This window comes from Calonectris borealis, chromosome 4 (assembly GCF_964195595.1).
Source record: "Calonectris borealis chromosome 4, bCalBor7.hap1.2, whole genome shotgun sequence".
Lineage (NCBI taxonomy): Eukaryota > Metazoa > Chordata > Aves > Procellariiformes > Procellariidae > Calonectris > Calonectris borealis.
The window spans coordinates 14,099,354-14,121,360 of NC_134315.1; the positions used below are offsets into that span (position 1 = coordinate 14,099,354).

At 37.2% G+C, this 22,007-nt stretch overlaps 1 protein-coding gene across 39 annotated transcripts in view; it reads left to right on the top strand.

Annotated features, from left to right (window-relative positions):
• JAKMIP1 (janus kinase and microtubule interacting protein 1) overlaps window positions 1-22,007 on the top strand; it is a 170,355-nt gene that overhangs the window by 130,157 nt on the left and 18,191 nt on the right. For 23 of the 39 annotated variants that reach the window (XM_075148711.1, XM_075148712.1, XM_075148732.1 and 20 more), the window contains 7 exons: window positions 896-994; window positions 3,988-4,089; window positions 7,073-7,126; window positions 8,128-8,193; window positions 11,845-11,913; window positions 15,105-15,182; window positions 16,733-16,936. In XM_075148711.1, the coding sequence (XP_075004812.1) occupies window positions 896-994; window positions 3,988-4,089; window positions 7,073-7,126; window positions 8,128-8,193; window positions 11,845-11,913; window positions 15,105-15,182; window positions 16,733-16,936 (672 nt within the window). The other 16 variants (XM_075148744.1, XM_075148705.1, XM_075148745.1 and 13 more) reach the window with 13 other exon arrangements.

Sequence of the window (22,007 nt, forward strand, 5' to 3'; positions counted from 1 at the left end):
TTGTCATGATCACTAATAAAATTGCCTGCACCCTTCAGCCTTCCATTTTTACAGTTTTGTCACACATAAAGTAATACTGATTGATTTAAGACTATTGTATCTTTTACTGTCTGAGATACTCAGAGCTGAGCATCCTCATTGTTCTTCACTGATATTGGTGGGAAAGTTAGCTAGTACTTAGGAAGTCAAAGAGTTATTTTTGTTAATTAGTAGCTCAATATTAATATAATAGGAATAAGACAACCAAACAAAAATTCATGACTAAAAGTAGCTACAGCCAGACTTAATTTATTCAGACACTTACATGAGTATTATAAGAGTTATAGTACATTATGCCAGATGTTACACTTCTGTTTAGATTCATACAAATAAAAAGGTCACTCAGTTAAGGTAGACAGTAGACCAAAGCTATTAGTTGGCATAATTAATAGTCAATTTTGAATTTCTGTCATTGTTAGTGCCCCAAAGCACAAATCTGGAAAATTAAAAAGTAGGCATTAAAACCCCTCCATTATTGTCTTTCATATACCGTAAAGAGTAGAGGTCTTTAGGCAAAGACAATGAGAACAGTCTACCCAAATGTTAATGTAATCCAGTTTCATTCACTCGATTTTAAAAGAAAGCTTGTATTGCTTAACTTATTTAGATGTAATATTCGTATCACTTTTCATACTACTTCCAGATTACTATTCTAGGAGATCGTTGACCATTTTCTGCTGGCAGTTCTCACAAATACTTTCTGATGTGATGTTCTTTCTTTATCTGTAAGACACGGCCCAACTTCTAATGAGAAAGTGAAATAATTAACAGTTTTATCTAAACCCCTGGCCTGTAACTGTGTACAGTACCTTTTCCATTGCTTACAGGGTGTTATGATGTTGTGTTTGTCTCATAGATTTACAGAATGGAACAAGAAGAGCATCAGCTTAAGAACGAGATGCAAGATGCAAAAGACCAGAACGAGCTGTTAGAATTCAGAGTGCTAGAGCTTGAAGTAAGAGATTCTCTCTGTTGCAAACTCTCAAACGGAGCAGAAATTATGTTTGAACCCAAGCTGAAATTCCTGTAAAGTTTACTGGTGCATGTTTAAGGGAAATCGCTTAGGTATCTATTTTTTAAATGTTGTATCTTGGGATAATGAAATTGATACCACTGCCTTAATATGTTTTGGAGAGAGTGCTCACTAATGTTTATAAAGATGTAATATAGCTAATATATATTGCATATAGTTTGTTTTTCATCTAATAAAATATTTTGTTTTGCAATATTTTGCCTTTTTTATTTGTTTCATTTCCATAACTGCTCCTTTCCTGCATGTAAAATCACTTGGTATGTATACTACAGCCTTGGTTGACATTGTTTAAATTAACACACCTTCTCACGTCTTGCATGCAGTGAAATCTGAAGATCTGACACATCCATCACATCAATGTATAGTTGCTTTTAATTACATTGATTTAAGATTGACAACATTAATATGAAGTAAAATGATCTTAAAATAACACGTTTTGATAGCAGCTTTGAAAGAATTTCTCTTACCTGAAATCCATTTTCTGATGGTATATAATGGTCATGGACTGGAAATAATTGGCATGAATCAATGAAAAAAGGAAAAAAAACCCTCTGAGAATGTCAAAGTTAAAGTGGTGAAGTGCAAATACAACTTCTGTACATGGAAGTAGTATGTTGCCCATAGCAAACCAATTCTATACTTTGCATAAATGAAATAACAGTGAAATTATTTGAACATGTAGCATGTGTTTACAGTAAAAAGCAACGGTTCTCATCACCTCGTAAATGGGACCCGTGTCAAATTTAATAACACTAAACTACTCGTGTGTGATGCAGAAGTTGTCACACAGTTGTATTGCCTGATAACACATTGTTCAGTTTCAAAGATCATCAACGTTCTTAACACCATTTAGAATAAACACTCCAAGAAACCTGTCATTGTCACTTCTCCATAATTTTCATCACCCAGCACGTTTCACCAAAAATCTTGGCATGTGTAACTTCTCTGATAAAGACGAAAATGTCATGTCTTCCTGTCATGTGGACGTTCTGCTTTTTGTCTTTGGCATTTCTTAATCTGTTTTTAAACCTTTACTTTATCAACTATATATTTTGATGACATAGCCCATTATATTCAAAATTATGAATTTAGGTTATTAAAATTTCAATAGATGTTTGGGAAAATAAAGATGCTTTTTAATATATATATTTATATTTTATTAAGAAACTGTAAATTAAAATACTGAACAATTTAGCATTTGAGTTGGCAGTTACACTAGAAACTGCTTCCTAAAGTGCAGGTGTTCTTAAAAGTAAAGCAATCAAAAAAATTTTCTTAGGAAAAGAAAAAAAGTGCTTCAGTACATCCTTCATGAATGTCTTTTTCACATGGAAGAATCACATGAAAAATAGCTCAGTGAGATGTGTCAAGTTTTGTCATATGCCAAATCTTTAAGGACCTGTTTCACAGAATAACAATGGAAGTATTTTTGTGTGATTACAAGAAAAGATTTTTTTTTCCTTAGTAAGTAAGCATGTAGACACAAATGTGACTGACAATGTGAATGCTTTACTAAAATCATGAATGCTTCTGGTAATCATGACAGTATTTTTTTGAGAGCAATTAAATTATTTTGGATGAAAATTAGGCTAGAGTAGAAAACACAATCATTTGTCTATAATTTAATGCAAGCAAATTCAGATGAGTTTAATGCAATAAAATAATTTTTAAAAAAATTTAAACTAGTAACTGAATTTGGACAAGAATTAAACTTCTGGTTTTGGATTACAACAGCCATGTCATTTAAGTTAATGCAAAAAATTATTTAAAATAGCACCTATGAGGGAGAAAATGTATAGAGTACATTGTAATTTCAAATCAGGTTTAAGCTAGTTAATGAACAAGAGTTGCCATGCTTTGTAACTTGCTTAAGTGAATGGATGCAGCCTGCTTGCCATATCAATTAAAGCATCTCATTTTGTTATTTAGGAAATTGGGCAATGCATGGATGGTCATAGGAACTAAAATATTTGCAATAGCTCTCTTTCATTATACTGCCAGAAACTGAAGCTCTTGTCATCAGTGCCTTCTCTTGTAATATGGAGAGGAAATCTGATTTTCCTCACTCGTCTTCCCATGGCCATAGAGAATTCAGAGTAAGACCCAGTGCCTTGGTTGCCCAGAGCCTTCAATCCAGTCATTTTCACAAGCACGTTAAAAATTAGTTTAAGTAAAATTGCTTATTTATTGATTTACTGTATTTCTGCTTTCTGAAGAAATAATAGGTTGGTGTTTTGAAGAAACACATGAAAGTCAAGTAGATGGGCTGGATAAGTTTTAGAAATACTATAGTTTTAGATAAATGAGAATTTATAATTCTTAGTTTTGGCGCAAAGAGCATCATAGAGTAGTGCTGCCTTTCAACGTATGCAGACATCTTGGGTTGTGCAGTGAATAGGACTGGGGATTTTACATGCTCTAATAGAAAGGTTAACTGTAGAATAAACAGGGAGCAGATGCACAGCTTTAATTTTATTGAGAAAATCTTCAGTGATAATACTGTTTCATGATGGATTTTAAATTTTTTTCTGTAGTTTCTTCTTCCTAAATTGTTCTTTGTTTCATGAAAGAAAGCAATAGTTAAAAAAGGTTCTAACCAACATCATAAAAACCTGCAGAGTTTTTTAGGACTCCAGTCAGTTATTTGGCCAGCGTGCAAGGGTTCCCGCATCTGAGGAGTGTTGGTTAACTTTGCAGAAACTGTGTGTGCATGGAATCACTTGGAAACTAATGCCATTTTTGTGCTTAACTAAAGCCAAAATCCTTCAAATATGGTGAAAGTAGGAGGAGATACCATACATTTGGGATTTGAATAGGAATCTGCCTTTTTAATGTACAAGTATGTTTTGTAAAGATGGGAAATAAATGTTTACATATAATCACATGTGTTGTTTTTAAACAAAATCTTTCCTCAGGAGAGAGAACGAAGGTCGCCGGCATTTAATCTTCATATAACCACCTTCCCTGAAAACAATGGAAGTGCACTTCAACTGTTCTGTCAACAGGAAGGAATAAAGGTATATGTAGGAATAAAGGTATATGTAACAGTTGGATGGCCAGGAACTTTTTCGGAATGACCAACCCAATATCCAAACGAATGGTTTGCCATCTTACTGTAGGGAAGAAAATCTGAAAAAATAAATATAGTAAGAAAAGAGATTTTTAACTGGGGAAAGCGTTTCATAAGAATATGATCTGGTAGTCTGTCGGGAGTTCATCAATGAAAATGAAGGCTGGTCAATCAGGATAATTTACATTTAGTCTAGGGTACTGCTGTAAAAACATTGCAGAGAAGAATGCGGCTGTTGATGTGATTCATTGTCAGGCTTGCTACAGTACTTTGTTCTTGATATTAAATGTTTTCATCTAAGGTCAGAAATATGACATTCACCTATTATTTTACAGCCAATTTAGTGAAGCACCTATGCATTTTGTTTGTTGAATTAATACGCTTAAGTTATTTGCCTAGGCCAGGGCCTTGAAACATGCGGTGCCTGATCCAAAACTCATTGAATAGGTGAGACTCTATCTATCATTTTAGATCAAGCACAAGATAAACATTGGGATCTCACCTGGTTAGCTTCTGCTATGAGGAAGCAAGAATTACTCTTTTCACTTCTGTTCTCCCTTGTACAGGCTAGCTGTACAAATTGATTTGCATGCTGGTTTGCTTAAGACTGAATTCAGACTTGCTTTGTTAGTAATGTTGTGCAACAGGCCAGGGTAACTTTTCTGTGAGTAACTGAAGTGGAATATCGCTGTGTGTTATACTCCATGGCACTCACTAGTAATTTATGCTTGTATTTGTAATTGTGTTTACAAGTCCTCTTATAGAAGACTTATTTCTATTCAGTGCCTTAATAAGCACAATACTATCTGTAGTGGAAATAAACTGAAATTGTAGGCTGCGTATTCTTAGGGAGTTGAGTAGTCTAAAAGAAAAAAAAGTTAAAACCCGATACTTACCTACAGGTTTGGTTGGGTAGTCATTTCCCAAACCGCACCAAGAGTCATCAGTTAGCATATTATCTTTCAAATAGAGCCTCCACGGGATGCCAGTCCTGCTTTTTAGCTTATCTGTTATTCTAATTTGCATGTTGGCTCTAGCAGGTACAGCTTACCAGGACTTAGAATTCATATTTTTTCCATTGTCTTCTGTTGCATTCCTAACAGAGGTGTTTTTTTCAATTTGCCTTTCAGTTCACTTACGCGGAAGCAGGGACAGTCACCTAATATGGGCATACTGAAATTGTTGACTTTTTATATGTTTTCAGTGTCTTTTGAAATTGTTAGCCATCAGTAGCAAATCAGATTCTAGAATGATGGTTTCTAAATCTTCCTATATGCTTCATCGTGGAAATAAATGAATTAGAATGAGCATTTCTGGCTCAATAGGTGCAAGAACTTGCATGTCTTACTGAATGATCACTAGTGTAACTGATCAGCTAAAGAAGTTTCCATTCAACGTTGTCAATGCTGATCATAATAGTTTTGTTTTTAACACCGATCCAAACACAAGTGTGTATTAAGCTCCGCACCATTCTAAAATTACTGATGTGCAGTGTTTAACAGCTAATGTAACATTTGGAGACACTGCTGAAGTGTTTGGGGGGAGAGAGAAGAGAGGGAGGGGACCAACTTGAACACCTCACATTATTCCTTCTTTAGAGCCAGGATGGACTAATTTGTAGATTCTCTCCCACATCTGTGTCTAGTCTTCAGGAAATCTTTCATTTCTTATTAAGCCTTCCTAACTGGAGTCTGTTGGGTACAGAATCATGAGCAAATATATTCTGATGTAGCTATGTAATTTGCAAGCATAGCTAATTTAGCTTTAAAAAATTTTAAAGATTGATCATCCTGACTACCGACATAATGCAGTTGCACAACACATAGATGTGAACCAGCATGTTAGGTACTGTAAGTAATGAAACTAGTGAGCCAAGACACAGCCCTGTGAAACGTTTGCCTCTTCTAAGAAGTGCTGAATAGGAGTAGAAGTTGAGGGTGCCAGCATTTAACAAGGCTGTCTTGCTTTATGCGTGTGTATTAAGCATTTTGGACTAACATGAACTGGTCTTTACCCATGCTCTCAAGCCTTTCTACCTTTGAATAGCCCAGCTGCATACAAGCTGTCAACGGGAATGATCCCTGGTCCACGTTAACCTGTGGACCATACTTGGGATAGTTCAGGAGAATGTGATTACCACAGGTTAAACAGTTCCATGAACCTTTCCAACAACTTTTTAAAGTAGAAAATAGAGTTCTGGGGCCGAGGAATGGTCCCTGGCACTGTGTAAAATACAGACATCGTGTGAATTTATTCCTCTCTTTTTTTTGTATCAGAGGACTGTTTTTCTTGATTTCAGTGACTGGGCCTTAATAAGGATGACTTGTTCGCTGCTTTTTGTGGATCTGGGGGCTGACTGGCACAGAAACATGGCTTTCTACTCACAAAGGTTGTGAGCTGATAGTGTTCGGAGGAGCGTGTTCAGCCCACTGTGTGTATTCCTTTCTGCCACTGTAAGGCTGATTTGAAACTCCACTCTCTTGTTTGACAAAGAAAATAAAACCCAAACCACCCAACAAACCTTCTTGGCAATTATTTTGTTCATGCTCTCTGTCCTTTTAACTTCTGTAGCTTGATGTGCTTGATGCTCCACTCCAAAAAACCAGAAAAAACCAGTCCTTTAAGCCTGTTTATCGGTTTTGATCTTTCATCTGCATACATCAGCAGGGTGATAAATGTGAATGGTACAGGAACATTCTGCCGTCATACACAGACATCCAGGTTGCTTGCTATAATCAAGAGTGATGTTTGGTTTTGTCTCTGAAAGTATCAATCACACTTTTGTAACTGTGATGCAAAACTAAGGTTTCACTTATTTACATTTCAAGTCTTTTCGCATGCAGAAGTGAATAAAGGGTACATAAAATGTATCATATAAAAACTGTTTCTCACCTACTTTATAAAAAATAAGTGTTGAACATCTTTTTCAGGATGTGAATATATCTGAACTTATGAAGAAGCTAGATATTCTTGGAGATAATGGGGTAACAAATTTTTAATTTCAAATATACTTCTAGTTTTATGGTTATTTTAAAGCAGGTTTTTTTTTTTTCCCACAGCAGAAAATAACATTCAAGAAAATAATCAGGGTGGTTTTTATATGCCTATATTTGCACGAACAATATGAATGGTTAGGTACTACTTTTACAAATTTAAAAGAAAATCTTTCAGTTAAACTGATGTTAGTGAAAAGTGTATTTTCTCAAGATAGGATTTGATCTTGGCTGAATGACATGGCAAAAAGGCACTGTAGCAGCAGAGGGAAAAGATATTAAACAGGCTAAGGGAGAAAAATAAGGAAGACAAAGCCAGTCCAAGTTATTCCTGAATTTTTCCTCTTGAGTAGCAATAGTAGCACCTACTACTGTGAAGGATGCCTCTGCCAGGAATGGATTTTCTGGGAGAAAGGGCAAAGATAACTGGTTCCCTTTCTTCCCCCGTGTTGCCAAATACAGTACAAAATCTTGGTCATGCAGTTGGGACACAAACATCCATGGAGCTGCATCCAGTTTATAGGTAGCTTTAATAGTTTGAGGTCTTTATAATACTAGTTTTAAGCTCTAGATTAACTTTTTATGTTGAAAGTTCTGTAGAGGTTTCTATGGTACTTGCTCTTTCTTTGCATTGTTTTCATTACTGGGAAATCTAGCTCTGAAGTGCATGAGGGGGAGATTCACTTGCTGCAGGGCTATAGTGCCGTGAACTGGCATTTTTCTGGCTAGAAAAAAAAAAAACCATTTCAAAATCTCTGACAGAAACCACTTAATTTTCATTGAATAATGAACTGTTGCAAAGGTGTTGTGGGAGTGGTGTACTGAAATAGAGTGGAGACTAAGTACCCTTGGCTTAGCTTTCAATACTTTCAACCATGGGATCCTTTCTGGTCACGTTTATAAAATCCTAAAGGTTATAGCTATACAATTTATTGCTTGTGTTAAAGGATGGATTTCCAATCCAATTTAAAATGCATCTTTTTGTATTTTAGAATTTGAGAAATGAAGAACAGGTTGCAATAATCCAAGCTGGGACTGTGCTTTCCCTCTGTGAAAAGGTAGAATTCAGTAAAGATTTTTCTCTGCCTAAAGACTGACCATGTCTTCTAAAATATCACATAACTTTGCCAGGGAAGCATGGCTTTTCTGTTCAGGTCATCTGGATTGGAGCATGTATTCACCCTTATATGACTGTGATGGCTTGAGGTAAAATAAAACTTACAAAATAAATCCAATTTAAAAATAAAAACATGCTTTGGAGATAGAATAAAGTACTAAAAAGCCACTTAACAAAAGAGACTTCATTCTCAGATGTGCCAGTGTTCTCAGCTCTCTGGGAACAGAGTGCTGTGAAGTCCTCTGTAAGTCATACTACTGTGGTCCTCATTTCTGTGTACGACCGAAAAAGCTCCGAGTGGTCTGTGGTCCTTTCCTCTGTCAGTTAGTGGGCATGGATAGCGAAAAAGTAGTTTGTACAAGATAGGTAGTCAATCAGGTCACTCAGTTCTGCATGAGTAGTTCTTTACTTCTCCAATTACAGAGAGAATATAATCTGTATATGAATAAAGATGACATTTAGAACTAAGAGAGGCTCTCCTTTTCCTCTGAAGAAGCTTTGCCCGTCCTTTTTGTAGTTTTCTATTAAATCTTTCCTAGATGCATTTTTGAAATTCAGAATCAGAACTTTAAAATTAAAATGTGAGTATTTTGTAATAATTGCTTTAATTGGTAGAATTTTGATAATCTACTTATCTAAATATCTTAATGTAGATAATCTAAATTAGGTGATTTAATAAGCATTGATTTAAGTGAGTAATTGCTATAAGCAAAATAAAAATGAGGAAAAGTGCTAAAATCCCTATGCTTTTCATTGTGTTATAGCATTAAAAAGAGGAGGTGACGATCATAGCCCTTTACATCCAATAAGGAAACTGGAAGAACCCCAGTACACAAGGCTAAGATAGAGACCAAAACTGGCCAGACTTTAGGGACTGGGTTGGGTTATTATTGCTCAAGTAAATTAGTGCTTGTGCAGAAAGTGCCACTGGAATTACAGAGCTTGTTTAATTTGTGTCAGTGGTGCAGAATAGAACATACACTTTGTTATCTATAAATTATTTCCATTAGCAACTGATCACAGCAAGAAGGGATTGGAAGCTTTGTCAACTGAAATAATTCCTTAAATGAATAGAAACATACAATTACAATAGAGAATTTATTTATTTATTTATGCTAAAGTTGGTCTATAATTTCATTTCACATTTTTTTTTCTTTTTTTGACAAAAGTTTCTAGTTTGCCTTAACAGATTTTTTTTGTGGTCTTATCAGGTAATTAAACACTCCATCAGAAAGATGGAGATTTTAGTTTTGTCTTGTATAGGTAAATAGACTGCATTTAGAGTGAGATGAAAATAGCTCATGTTGTCTACGGACTCTATCCATTCTATGTCATTTTAGTGAAGTGCCTCACAGTAACCTAGTAAGTACAAACTGATAGTAAATTGAATCAAGAGGGTACTCTGAGAAGCATGAAATCTCTTCCTCTTTTTCATAGTGCACATTTGAGGTACAGGCTAATCAAGTGACTCCGATTTTCTCAATAAGAGAAGGCACTATCCATGTCCAAAGTTTACTAAGACAAAGAATAACAGAAAATAGTCTTATGCTGTCCTTAACAAAGCAAACATGATACCACGTTTCATAATATTGTGTTTAACAGCACAGACAAAATCAGGCAAAATCTGATAAGGAAGATTGGATGATTGTTTTAACATAAGTTTGCTTGGGTGCATATATTGAATTTAGATTAAAGGAAATTTAAAGCAACTCCACTGCCTTCTCCAGTGTAATGTAACCATCTCAGATGTCCCTCTAAATAAGGACCAGACAGCTTCCCTTGTGCATTCCTATAGTTCCCTAATGACAAGAAACTATCATACAAAATCATCTCACAATGGGATCTTTTGGTAGAGAAGTGGTACTACAGACATAGGTGTTGTGCTAGTTATATTCACATGTGCTAATTAATCACACTCAGTGTTTATTTAGATCAAATCTGTTATACTCGGTCACTATAAGTGATCTTTTGGAAAGTTTCTGTGTTCTGCTGGCACAATTCCAGAAGCTTATTTTGAATGCTACAACTGATTATGACTTCTAAATATGTGGTTGTCTCTTCCGTGTCTCTTGGTTCCAGAAAGGCTTACAGGCACAGGAAGACCAGAATCAACATTTAGTTTTGCATATCATTCATACCTTCAAAAAAATTAGACCTCTAATTTTTGCAAATAACCCTTCATTTGCAAATATCGAGGGTAGCTGTGAGAGATGCTGAGGACTTCCCATTTCTATTGATTTCAAGGGTTCAGAATGCTCACTGTCTTGCTGAATCCTTAATCAGCAGTAAGACTTTCCTTAGGAATATCTTCAGTCTGTCACCTTCGAAATGAAGAAAACAAAGATGATGAAAATAGAATCACTAGGGAATACAGTGTTCCTGTTCACTTTTTCCAGCCCTGTAAAAAGCTAAACCTACTAAGTAGATAAAACAAGTTTCCATTTTCCCACCAGTCTCTTAAATAGTGTAAGGTCCAAAAGGATGAAGTAATGAATTCACATTTTGCTTATTTGTAAACTTATGTTTGCAAATTTCCTATCTAAATCCTTGGGAAAAAATGGATACGTCATTAATTCCTTTGAGTCTGAGCCCCAGTGAATTCACCAAAACCCTAAATTAAAAAAGTTAATGTGTAATGCTTACCAAAAGAATTAAAGTAAATGGGAGTAATCTAGTGTTAGTAAGCAAAGCATTTGAGGAAAGTGATAAATCCTCAGTGGCAAATCTACAGTTGGTCTTAATGGGACTTGGCGCTACAAAAAGAAGCATTAGTCTTAACTATACTCTCTGTAAGCTAGTCATTGATCCTTATTGTAGACCAATAAGGAAATGAAATAAAATAATTCAGAACTGAGCATTCCCATCCATTCCAATAAACAATATTTATATTAATATAATCCTCGTGACAGTAATTAAGCAAGAACCTTCTATCCATGCATTTAGATATTACAATACGTAATTTTACCTTTGGAATGCAATAACCATTCTTCTTAATTCTGATTGTTTTGTTTATCACCAGAATAGTAAGGGATTCATGGTAGCAGCCGCACAAACTTCCATCTGTCTGTCCGTTTTATTGTTCCCTCTACATTACCAATGTTTTAGAAATGAGCCTCTTCCCACAAAGGGTGCAGCAAACTGTGCGAAATAAAGGACTGAGTTTGCCACCTTGTTTTTTGTTTAAATTGCCATCTGGAGAAATGCAGGGCTGGTGCCCTGAAATCATATGATGGTTTTGCAAATCAGGCCAGCAAGCATTGGGTATATCAAGTTGCAATCAGGTTAATTTTGCATTCTTCACCCAAGTCTATTTTGTACCTTGAACTTTACAGGGGGAAAAAACCTTTATTTATTGTAGGAAAACAGCCTCCACTTGTTAATCTTTAGTATATTTCTACAGCCCTCCATTCTGCCTATGTTTTCACAACCTGTTTATTCATGTGTAACCTCAAAGTGAATTGGTAGTATGGGGGAAGCATATGCCTGGGAGTGTTGGCAACAAACTTGCAAAATGTTTGGTGCAAATTTTTCAAAAGCTCTGTTTTTTTTTCATTTTCTATTTTTTCCTCTTCACTCTGCTATGTTCACGTAGTGGTTAAAACAGATAGAGGGAACAGAAGCTGCACTGACACAGAAGATGTTAGACCTGGAGAATGAAAAGGTAAGGAATAATAACTAAAAATATAATTCATTTAGGTAAAACTCATCTCAAGGAAATGTGTATAAACTTTATCACAGGTTGATTTGCTGCCTTTCTCTGCTTAACAAAGATTGCTTCATGATAAAATTGGCAAGAGGTTTCTAGAGGGTGAGAAGGAACTGTCAAAGCTATATAGAACAAAACCAGCAAAATACATACAAATTAGGACACGAAGGCATAACTTTACAGAGCGTATTAACGAAACAGTGTGAAATCGTCTTTGTGCTTTCTCTGTGTATTAATTTGTCTGGCAACAGCATCGTCTTTTTAATCTTGAGGTCGTGTTAGTAGAATTGTCAAGGATATTCCTTCGCTCTCTGGTATTCAGCTTCTGGACAAATTGTGAAGACCTCTTACTCCAGATGACCTTTCTTGCCCTGAGGTCTTCACGCTTAAAGACAGAACGTTTTCTCAAAAGCAGTTCTGTCTTGCATAACAAACTTAGTGCTATACTGACCTTATTTTTCAATATATTGAACAAAGAGTTTTGGAATGAGTGTTTGGTTTTATTGGTTTACCATGCATGCTGTGCTTCTCATCTTCAAATGGCTTTACAAACATGGATTAATCCTCGCCACACCTTTTACAGGTAGATAACTAATCAACATTACATTCCTCTCAAAGAATGGGAAACTGAGACAGGGAGGTTAAGCGATTTGCCCAGGGCCACTGAAGAAGTGTGTATTTGGTCCACAATTAAAAAAGAAGTGCTCAGACTATGTTCTCTGTTGAGTGTAGCCTATCATACTGGTTGTACTTTAACATAGGTATGATCCTTTCCACATTTAGTATTTCTTTATTTTTAACTCTTGTTATGGAAGAACGCAAAGGTTTTGGAGAGGGAAAGTGCCCACAAATACTAGATTCTTTTATAAAAGGAATTGGAAAATGATAGTTTCTTTCTAACTTGGTTTATTATCTTCCCACTTACTATCTGTGATTTTTTCGAGTCTTACTCTGGATAGGCCTGTATCGATTTGTTTAGCATAGCAATCTAAGAGTCTGCATTGCCTATGATTGACTCAACTGCGAAATGAGTTTAGAAATGATATTCTGGCGTGACACTTTCAGAAGGGCTGAGCACAGGTTTAATTGTCCTTGGAACCCATGTTAAGAGTTTGAGATCCTATTCTTGTTTCCTTCCCTCTTGCTTTTTGTGGCCAGATTTTACAACAGCTTTTAGAGAAGTAACATGTTCAGGGCAGCTGCATTGCTATTCCGGGATCTGTTGGTAGCTCTGACCCTCTCCATCGTCTTGGGCAAGTCAGTCTACTCCTCTGGTGTCAGCCACTTGTAAGCACATTCAGACCAGGCCTGTCCTTTACTGTGCATTACACAGTGCATGGTGGTATTGCGTCTTGTACAACAGCCATGCAGCTGTTGCTGTAATCCACATAAGAAAATAATGCCACCTGGGTAATCAAGGTGAGGTTCAGTTGTGTCTGGAGATGTCCACAAGGGGCTGAGAAATATGTCCTGCAGGACCTGTTGGAGACCCCTGCCCTTCTGGACCAGCAGCTGAATAGCATAACCTAAAATGGGTAACTGAATTCCAGCCCCAAGATCAAAGCCTGACTTAAACTTTGGTTCTACTTTCAATATTAATTCACAGGTAATTAAAAGAACTCCAAGTTTACAAAAAACCTGAATAATAGATATTATCGTTCTTATATAGAGAACAAATAGCAAATTATTCCTCTGAGTCCTCTAATATTGGTCTTGTATGTTGCTGCTGTCACCAATTATGAGTTGTTCTTAATGAGTGGGAGGTCATCTGTAGTCATTTTATGCTCTGAGCCCCTACCAAGCATTAATTTGCTGATCAGAATGGATTTGTTTTAAACCAGATGTTTGGAGTGAGAATTCATCCTCATGGTTCATACTTAGGCAAATTCTATGCCAGTGCTACACTGACAGCTGACAGAAAAACTGTCGGAAATTCACATATATGTCTGAAGGCAAAATTTGGCCAAATAAGTGACTTTGGGGCAATCCCATATCCAATAAAACTAACCAGACCAGCAACATTTGATTTTATTTTTTTATACTGTTAATAAAAACCACAATCAATCATCTTAAGAACCCTATATATTTAATTTGGCATTTATTCTATATGTTGCGGAAATGTAACAGTTTGTTGAATAGAAAAAAGAATCATGAAAAATATTAAATTCAATCAAAGGGCCTTTCTGCTTTCTGGAGTACTACTTATTTTTTTGATCATGACAACCTGCCTTGAAAGAAAGCTAATAAAATCAAGTAACTATTTTATCTTCTACTTACTATCATCCAAAACACTCTAAAGGCATGTCTTACAAGAGCACTGTCACCAGTCAGTTCTCACTTGACTGTTCAGACAATCATTCCACATGTCCACAATTTTCCTGCAACATCATGCTTTTGGATACTGAGTTCCACTGAAATCCCAGCCTGTGTTACAACTGCAAGGTTTTGCTTCTGTGAAAGTTGGGGAGTTTGATTTTAAAAACAAAAGCAAAAAATCCCTCTAAATCCTAGGTATGTTGAAAACTTCTTCAGCTAAAGTCACTTAACCTCCCTGGGCATCACTTTACCCATTTCAAATTGGCTTCCTACCTTTACAAGTTGAGAACTGAGCTTTTACTTCTGCTTCACTAATGCAGCAGGAAATGTTGCTGCAGAACCCAGCCAGCGCCCTGCATGTTCTGGCTTCGTGCCCAGAAGACCAGGCCGGAGAACACAGATTACGGTTTCCTCATGATTTCCTTAAGGCTGTGCATCGGATATTTTCAGAGAAGCAGTAAAGTGCCCTTACTTGTGTTTCTTGCTTTCCTCCCTTGGCCTGCCCTGTGCAAGTAATGACTGTTGGACCACACGCATGCACATTCCCATTCGCCTTTCAGCCTTTGTGTGCACTTCTGTCAGGTCAAGGCAGGTTTGTACACTGGTGTAGAGGTCTATACTTTATAGGTACAACTCGTTAATATGATACACGTATTTTAAGTGCTAATATTGTAAATTTGATATTCCAAATATCCTTAGGATGAATGTGGTCATTGGCTATAGATTTTCTTTGCTTTCAAGTGGAAAGCTCACATAAAAATGATGGCATTTATGATTCTTCATGAATTAGGATAAAGAACAATCACTCCCTTGTTTTTATTATTGCTCAGGACCTGTTCAGTAAACAGAAGGGTTATTTAGAGGAAGAACTCGACTACAGGAAGCAAGCTCTGGACCAGGCATACATGGTAGGAAAAGATCAGTCATTAAATTTTAATGTTTGAACAAATTTGATAAAATACAGGGTTTTTTTTTCCTTTTATTTATAAATAGGGTTCTTTTTAAATTGATTTATTTTTCTGCCAAACTAGGGAATCAAATACTACTTAAATGGAGACTTAGGAAATGGATTATAGTATTTAGAAGTGTAATGTTTTTGCATTGCATTTTTTATTCTAAAATATGTGAACATCTTTTTAGTACATCTGGAACGGGAAGAGCTGGTCTATGTGTGCACAAAATTATCACTAGTAAAATACACCAGAAATTACTTTAGAACTTTTCCAATTTTGCTTTTTCCTAAGCATTTGCAAATATTACTGCTGTTAACCTATCCCAAGCTGGGAATGCCTGTTCTTCCTATGCAATTCCTTCCTGTGCTGTCCTATCCAACATTACCTTTCCTAGTTTTCAAAAGAGAAGCTGCAACCTTGCATTCTCTCAGGCTAAGTAACAATTAGGAATTATCTAGGAATTGGTAAAACTGCACACGCAACTTTGTTAATAGTGAGACTTCAGGGAATCAAAATATAATGGCCTGAAGAATTATTTATACGTTGTAAATATTTCTTATGGAGAAAATGTTTTCAGAAAAGAAGCAAGGTATAGTGCTGAGATCAGATAACAGATAAAAGCAAGCAGGCTCTATTTCTAGCACTGTGACCTTGGGCAAGCCATTTAACCTCTCTGTGCAGCTTTTATGCATCACTAATATGGATAGAATTACCTACCTCACAAAGGTGTTATGAGGGCTAAAGGGATGTTGTCAGATGCTCTTGATCCAAATATTGTCAGTCTGGTTTTTAATAGGATCACACTAACCCCAGTAATCAGGGAAACACGGCCATGATTCCTTTCTTTCTTTCCTCTTGGGAATATAGTTCTCTGTATGAATGTAAAGTTCTCTGTGCTCTCTGCTTTGCGAAGTACTGCAGTTTTGGTCAGTGCATGAGAATCTGGTTAGGAATCTGGCAAATGGCAAGAGACTTAATGTATGCAAGTGTATGCAAGCATTCCTCTCTTCATTGCTTATGGCAACTTGAACTAAGCCAGTGACATAGACTTGAGCAATGGATGGCAGGACAGTAGGGCCAGAGAGAGGGAGACAGTAAGATTTCAGTTCTCCCTGTGGGCTTTTTATTTTATAGGATGGCTTAACAATTCAGTTGCAGTTGGAGGGAATCTGTTAGCTTGCATTCATTTAATGTTGAGCATCAGAGGTTGGGGTTTTGTATTGAGCACAGACCTACCATCTGAATCCTTCTTAAATAGAAGAAATCAATCATTTACTAGAATGGGAAGCATTGCCTGGGTGTAAATCAGTACGGGGAGGCTACATGCACTCTGTGTGGAATGCTCCTCACTGCTCACGACTGCCGCTTTCTGTCTACCTGTCTGTGTCCGTCCTTCCCTCCTGCCTAAGGCTTCGCTTGCTAGCCTTCTCCTCTAGCTGTTGGTGGGTCGTTTGCTTGCTGGATTCAAATGGCAGCCTGTCTGTATGTGATTTGGGTTGCATTAGAAAATCCAGGAGCTGGAAGCCACGCTGTATAATGCCCTGCAGCAGGATCCAGGAAGGCGGGCAAGTGAGTCGCTGACCGAAGCCCAGAGGGAGGATTTGCGAGCTGCAGTGGAGAAGGTGCGGCGGCAGATCCTGAGGCAAAGCCGTGAGTTTGACAGCCAGATCTTGCACGAGCGAATGGAGCTGCTGCAGCAGGCACAGCAGGTAATCCTGGTTCTCTCTCCTCCCCCTTCTTGGTGTTACCTCTGTGGTTGCCACCACTGCCCATACAACAGCATCGCTTCACCCTCACCTCGTTGAGTTACACTTAAGTCTGTTCTTTGTATTGCTCCCGTGTCGAGGAGAGGAGCAGTGTTAGGACCCGGTTGTGCTGGGCACGGTACACACACAAAACGAGTCACTGTCTCACTACAAGGTCCTGCTGCACAATCTGTTTCATGTGTGTACAACCACATAGTTTTCCACAGGACTCCAAGGGGAGCTTGTTGCAAGTTTAAGGCCTAAATTAGAAAAAGCCGGAATGGAAGGTTGTAAGAGTGTAACATTATGAAAAGAGGAAAGGCAGAAGCTGTAGTTACAGGAATCGAATTTTTTTTTTATTTTCCCCCCCTTCTATTTCTTTTAGCTGTTTGTGAAATCTTTTAAAATTAAATTAAAAAAAAAAAGAAGAAGTCATAAGAAGTCTTTTAAGAGCCCATTTACAAGCCTTCATGCCTTTAAATTAGTTCAGAAAAGACTTGTCTGTCTAAGCCAATTCCTTAAGGACAAATACTGACAACTTGAATTCAGGCAAGTTCCTGGCATGTGTGGTAATTATTTTCTGAAGAATCATTTGGTAGGTTAGCTAGTTTTTCTGTGCAAATATTCAGGGAAACAAGAGAGCTGCATGTGTCAGGGTGTTAATTATTCCAGCAGGAATAATTGTTCCTAGGGATTGTGGTTCCTCTTTATAGTACCCTCTGGAAGATGCAACCAGATGTCTTAGATCTTGAGAACTGCCCTCCAGTTGCTCTAGCTACTTTGTGTGCAAATCTGGAATCACATATTGTAAACGCCAAACTCTGCTATGCAGATGTGTTCAGGATGTTGTTGCTTTCTCAGATGCTGGTTACTGGGGCAAGGACTGCATTTTGTTTCGTCCAAGCCTCTCTCTGTTCAGGTTGGCTTTGTAGATGAATGTAGACCACAACTGATGTAATGTACTGACCTGGCACTGTTGTGTTCACCTCCTGTCATCCTGCAGTGATGAGAAGTGCTTATGGTGCCAGTGTTAGAGCTGAGCTCTGACTTCCTAGAAGTCTCCTTTCTCTTACTCCTTCACTGTGTTCCCTTGGTTTGGAACATGTAACATTGAGATCAGGAGATGAATTTTTTTAATGGGTGTCAGACCAGCAATGGTGTACAAAAAGCTGGAGAAGGTAGGCACCAGCTTGTGCTAAAAGTGTCAGAAAGAGAGAGTAGAGTGAATATATGAAATTTGGTAAATAAAGGTGGAGCCAGAAGTTATTAGCTTAATGTTATTAGTGTAGCTGAAAATTAGTGAGAATGGGGTGTTTTTTGCCAGTCTCTCAGACAGTCCAATTTCCTAGCCAGGTATCAGGGGTTTAATTTGGACCATGTTCCATTTGGTCCCATGGACTGCTATCAGTCAGAGCACCTTAGGTGTACATCTGGAGCACATCTTCAGTTAAGTACGGTTCATGTATTCACAGATTGCTCCACAACATAAAGTTAAATATGATAAATGTGGAAGAAAACTTTGCTCCTGCTCTGAACAAAAATGCTAGCGTAAACATCATTAGCCATGGATGTTTATGTACCTGTCTCCAGATCCATTTTATACTTTGTCCTTAGAGTTTCGTGTTATGCCCATCTCATTACACATGCTAATGTTATAGCCCTGCAGGACACGTTCAACTGAATTCTACTGCTTAATGAGGAGCGAAGTATTTTAGTCATCTATTTTTAACCCCCCCTAGGAAAAACAAAGGCAAAGATGGTAATGAATTTGCGTGGGGTATGGGAGATTAAAAGATTGCATTTGAAATCCTTTGCTCAGTTTCTTCTTCTCAATTGTTTTCTTCTTGAAGGTTGTATTTGTGGATCCTTATGGGACCAGTGGTCAACACTGATAAGCTAGTAGTTGTATGAAAATGTCCATGGCTTAAAAACAAACAAACAAACAAACAAACAAAACCCCCTAGAAGGGATCAGTAGTGTCACAGGGCTAGTTCTCATAGGATTACATATGTCTACACTAGCAGATGACAGCAGCTGAAATGCTACAAAAATGAGAGCATACCTGCGTAGGCAGAGTCCCAAGGTATGGATGAAGCTGCTCTAAGTATAGTACATCCCTAGATGCTACTTTAAATTAATCCCCGCTTTTATTTTGCTGACAATGTGGCATTAGTAAGCACCCATTACACTTTATTCTGGCAAAACTGTAGTCTAGACCTCGTCATATTTTTACAGTCTGCAGTGGCTTTACAGTATGTACCACCCTTCTTACTCTGCTGACGTGGAGGTTATGGAGAATGATACGACAGCATGATGGACCTGCAAGACTTAATACGGAATGTCCTTGTTGCAAACACTCTCATACTTTCCCTGAAATGGAAACCATGTATTAAAGACTCCAAATTATCTGAAACTCTGGAAGTTTGATCCCTTCCAGAAGGCCTGTTTCTTTGCTTCCATTACCTTCTGGTCTGCCCGATACAAGGGCTTCAAAAGAACTCTGCTTACCCCGGCAGGCTGGCTACAACCTTCTCTGAGTCAGAGTTTCTGTGTCAGACATACAGAGTGGGGGTCCAAGAAGATCTGATGATGGAAAGGGAGGAGTTCTCTCCTTCTGCATGTAAATGATCCTTGACCATACTGCACGTTGCAGCAGTGGCAAGGCATGTGATGAACGCTACAGGTAGGTCTGCAGGGTTTCATTATAGGTGAACTGCTTCATGCAGGGACTTTGAGGATTTAGCTTGTGAGATGCTAAATGAGCTGGGGAATGTACTGTTGGTGGAATGTGCTGTCTGAAAGGGACAGGGACGTGCATAAGAAAGAGGGTAAACTGTTGTCCAGTTGTGAGCCTCTGCAGCTTTATGTGTGCTTCTTTGTCCAGTATAAAGCCTTAGTTCTTAGCCACTGGGTATTGACTTTGTTCCAGTGAAATAAATATATTTGAGGATGTTAGGCTCTGTTTTACATTGGTAGGTCTGTTCACCTTGGGCATGTATAGCCCCACATTATTATTGTTCATTAGTATATAAATGGAACCATTCATGTATACCCATGGTGTATTAAGGAAACCAGGCCGCTGTGGAGCCAAATTAGACAGACTGTGTGATTAGATCTGCTTGCTAAGACATACAACCTTTTATTAAACCCAGAATGCAACATGCAGGTCTGGGGGACAGATCCTCAGCTGAAGCATATTAACAGAACTCCCTTTAAGTCAGAGAAGGTGCTTTGATTTACACCATCCTCTCTATTTGGAGGAGGCAAAATATGTTAATTAAAAATCTGTCATGAGCAGCTTGTGATATTTGCTTCTAGCCATAGGGTATGTGCAGTTCAACTGCCGTTCTTGCATATATTGCCATCAAAAATATCTCATTGTGCTACACTGTTATTGTAAGCTTTTGTCAATCGGTGTCTGTTTTTTTTTTAGCAGGACTTCATTTAAAAGTAACATTTGTGCTCTAGTCAGTGCAGTGGCATGACTTTTGTGCATTTTGGAAAATATGAAGATCATTACTAGCAGGTTCTGTTAAGAAGGGTAACTTTTTATATATATATAACATGCTAAGCCATTTCTAGAGAGAGAGAAAAATGTGTTGGTATAGCTATAAAATCCTGAGAAATATATCTCAGAGGAACCTATATATCTCAGAAAAAATATTTCAAACGGAGCAATACAACATGTTTCTGAAGTAGTGATATTAACATCTTAATTAAGTAAACTCAAAAAAAAAAACCACCCCACAAAAATGCACACAGCATCATGGTTAGATTGCTTTAAAAATATATTGTGATTGTGTTATCTACTGAAATTAATAAATATTTAAGGATCAAATTATGCTTTATATAAACCAAATGGGATCTAACTTGAAATATATTCCTGTTGGTTTGACTGTAGCTGCTTCTGGAGTAAGAAACTGTAGAAAGTCATCAGAACCAGGCTTTAAATTAGGATAGATTAATTCAAATTGCATTGTTGGCAGTATTTAAACATGAAGAAAATTTATAATAGCAATAGAATTTATTCTGATTTCATTTTAAGTTGTTTTAAATACAAAAAGAAGCTAGAAAACCCTTGAAGAACAGCAGGTTGACACACAGTCAGTTCCAAAAATGGTTGCTGCCAATCCTAAAGTATATGAGAGACAGATTTTATTAATGTAATCCAATAATTTCCCAGAGTAGTCTTAGGTTTGTATAAAATGGTAAGAAAAAATAAATAGAAAAGATGTGTTAGTTCATTGTGTCATCAAAAAGTGAAACTTCTTTTTCTCTGAGTTGCACTGTAGTACTGTACTAAGCTGGGGGTGTTTTATTCTAACCTGGATGAGAATACTCTTGGGTGGAGCTCAGTTTTACAGAGTAAAACAAACCATCGCGTCAGATCTAGACCTGAATATAATACATATATGGAATGCTGAAGGCATCCAAATTCCAACCTAAATAGTTGGAATATAGCTGTAAATATTTTAACTATGTTTTCTGTAAACTATAGCATTTACTCCTATGACCAGGTTGGATTATTCATTGGTAATAAAAGCAGAAATTGCCACTTTATTTGCACGTTTTACTAGAAGAAGGCATAGGATAATCCTTTAGGACAAAACAGGTATAACATAAAACTGACCTCTGTATGTCACTGCCATAGAGAAGGATTCACTGCAAATGCAATGCCTCAGGCACTTTTTTTCATTGACACCAAGGAAAAGTCAGAAACAGTGATGTTTTTTTTTCATCCTGAAACGTCAAAATATAAATATAGCTTGAAATTTAGAAATACCAAACTAATTTCCTTTACCAAGTTTCTTCGTTCCTTTTTTTTCTGACCTGAAGAGCCAAGTTCTTACTGCTTAAAGGTCAAATAAATCTATAGTGGATGCCATTCCTCCATGAGTTCTCCCTGCTTTCTTGTGGGTAGGACACCTTTTTCATACTGGGAGTTTGTTTACAAATCCATAGGGTTGGCTGTCACCATATCTACAAGATCATATTGGCTCAGCCATTTGGAATACACATTTGGGTTTTTTGTTGT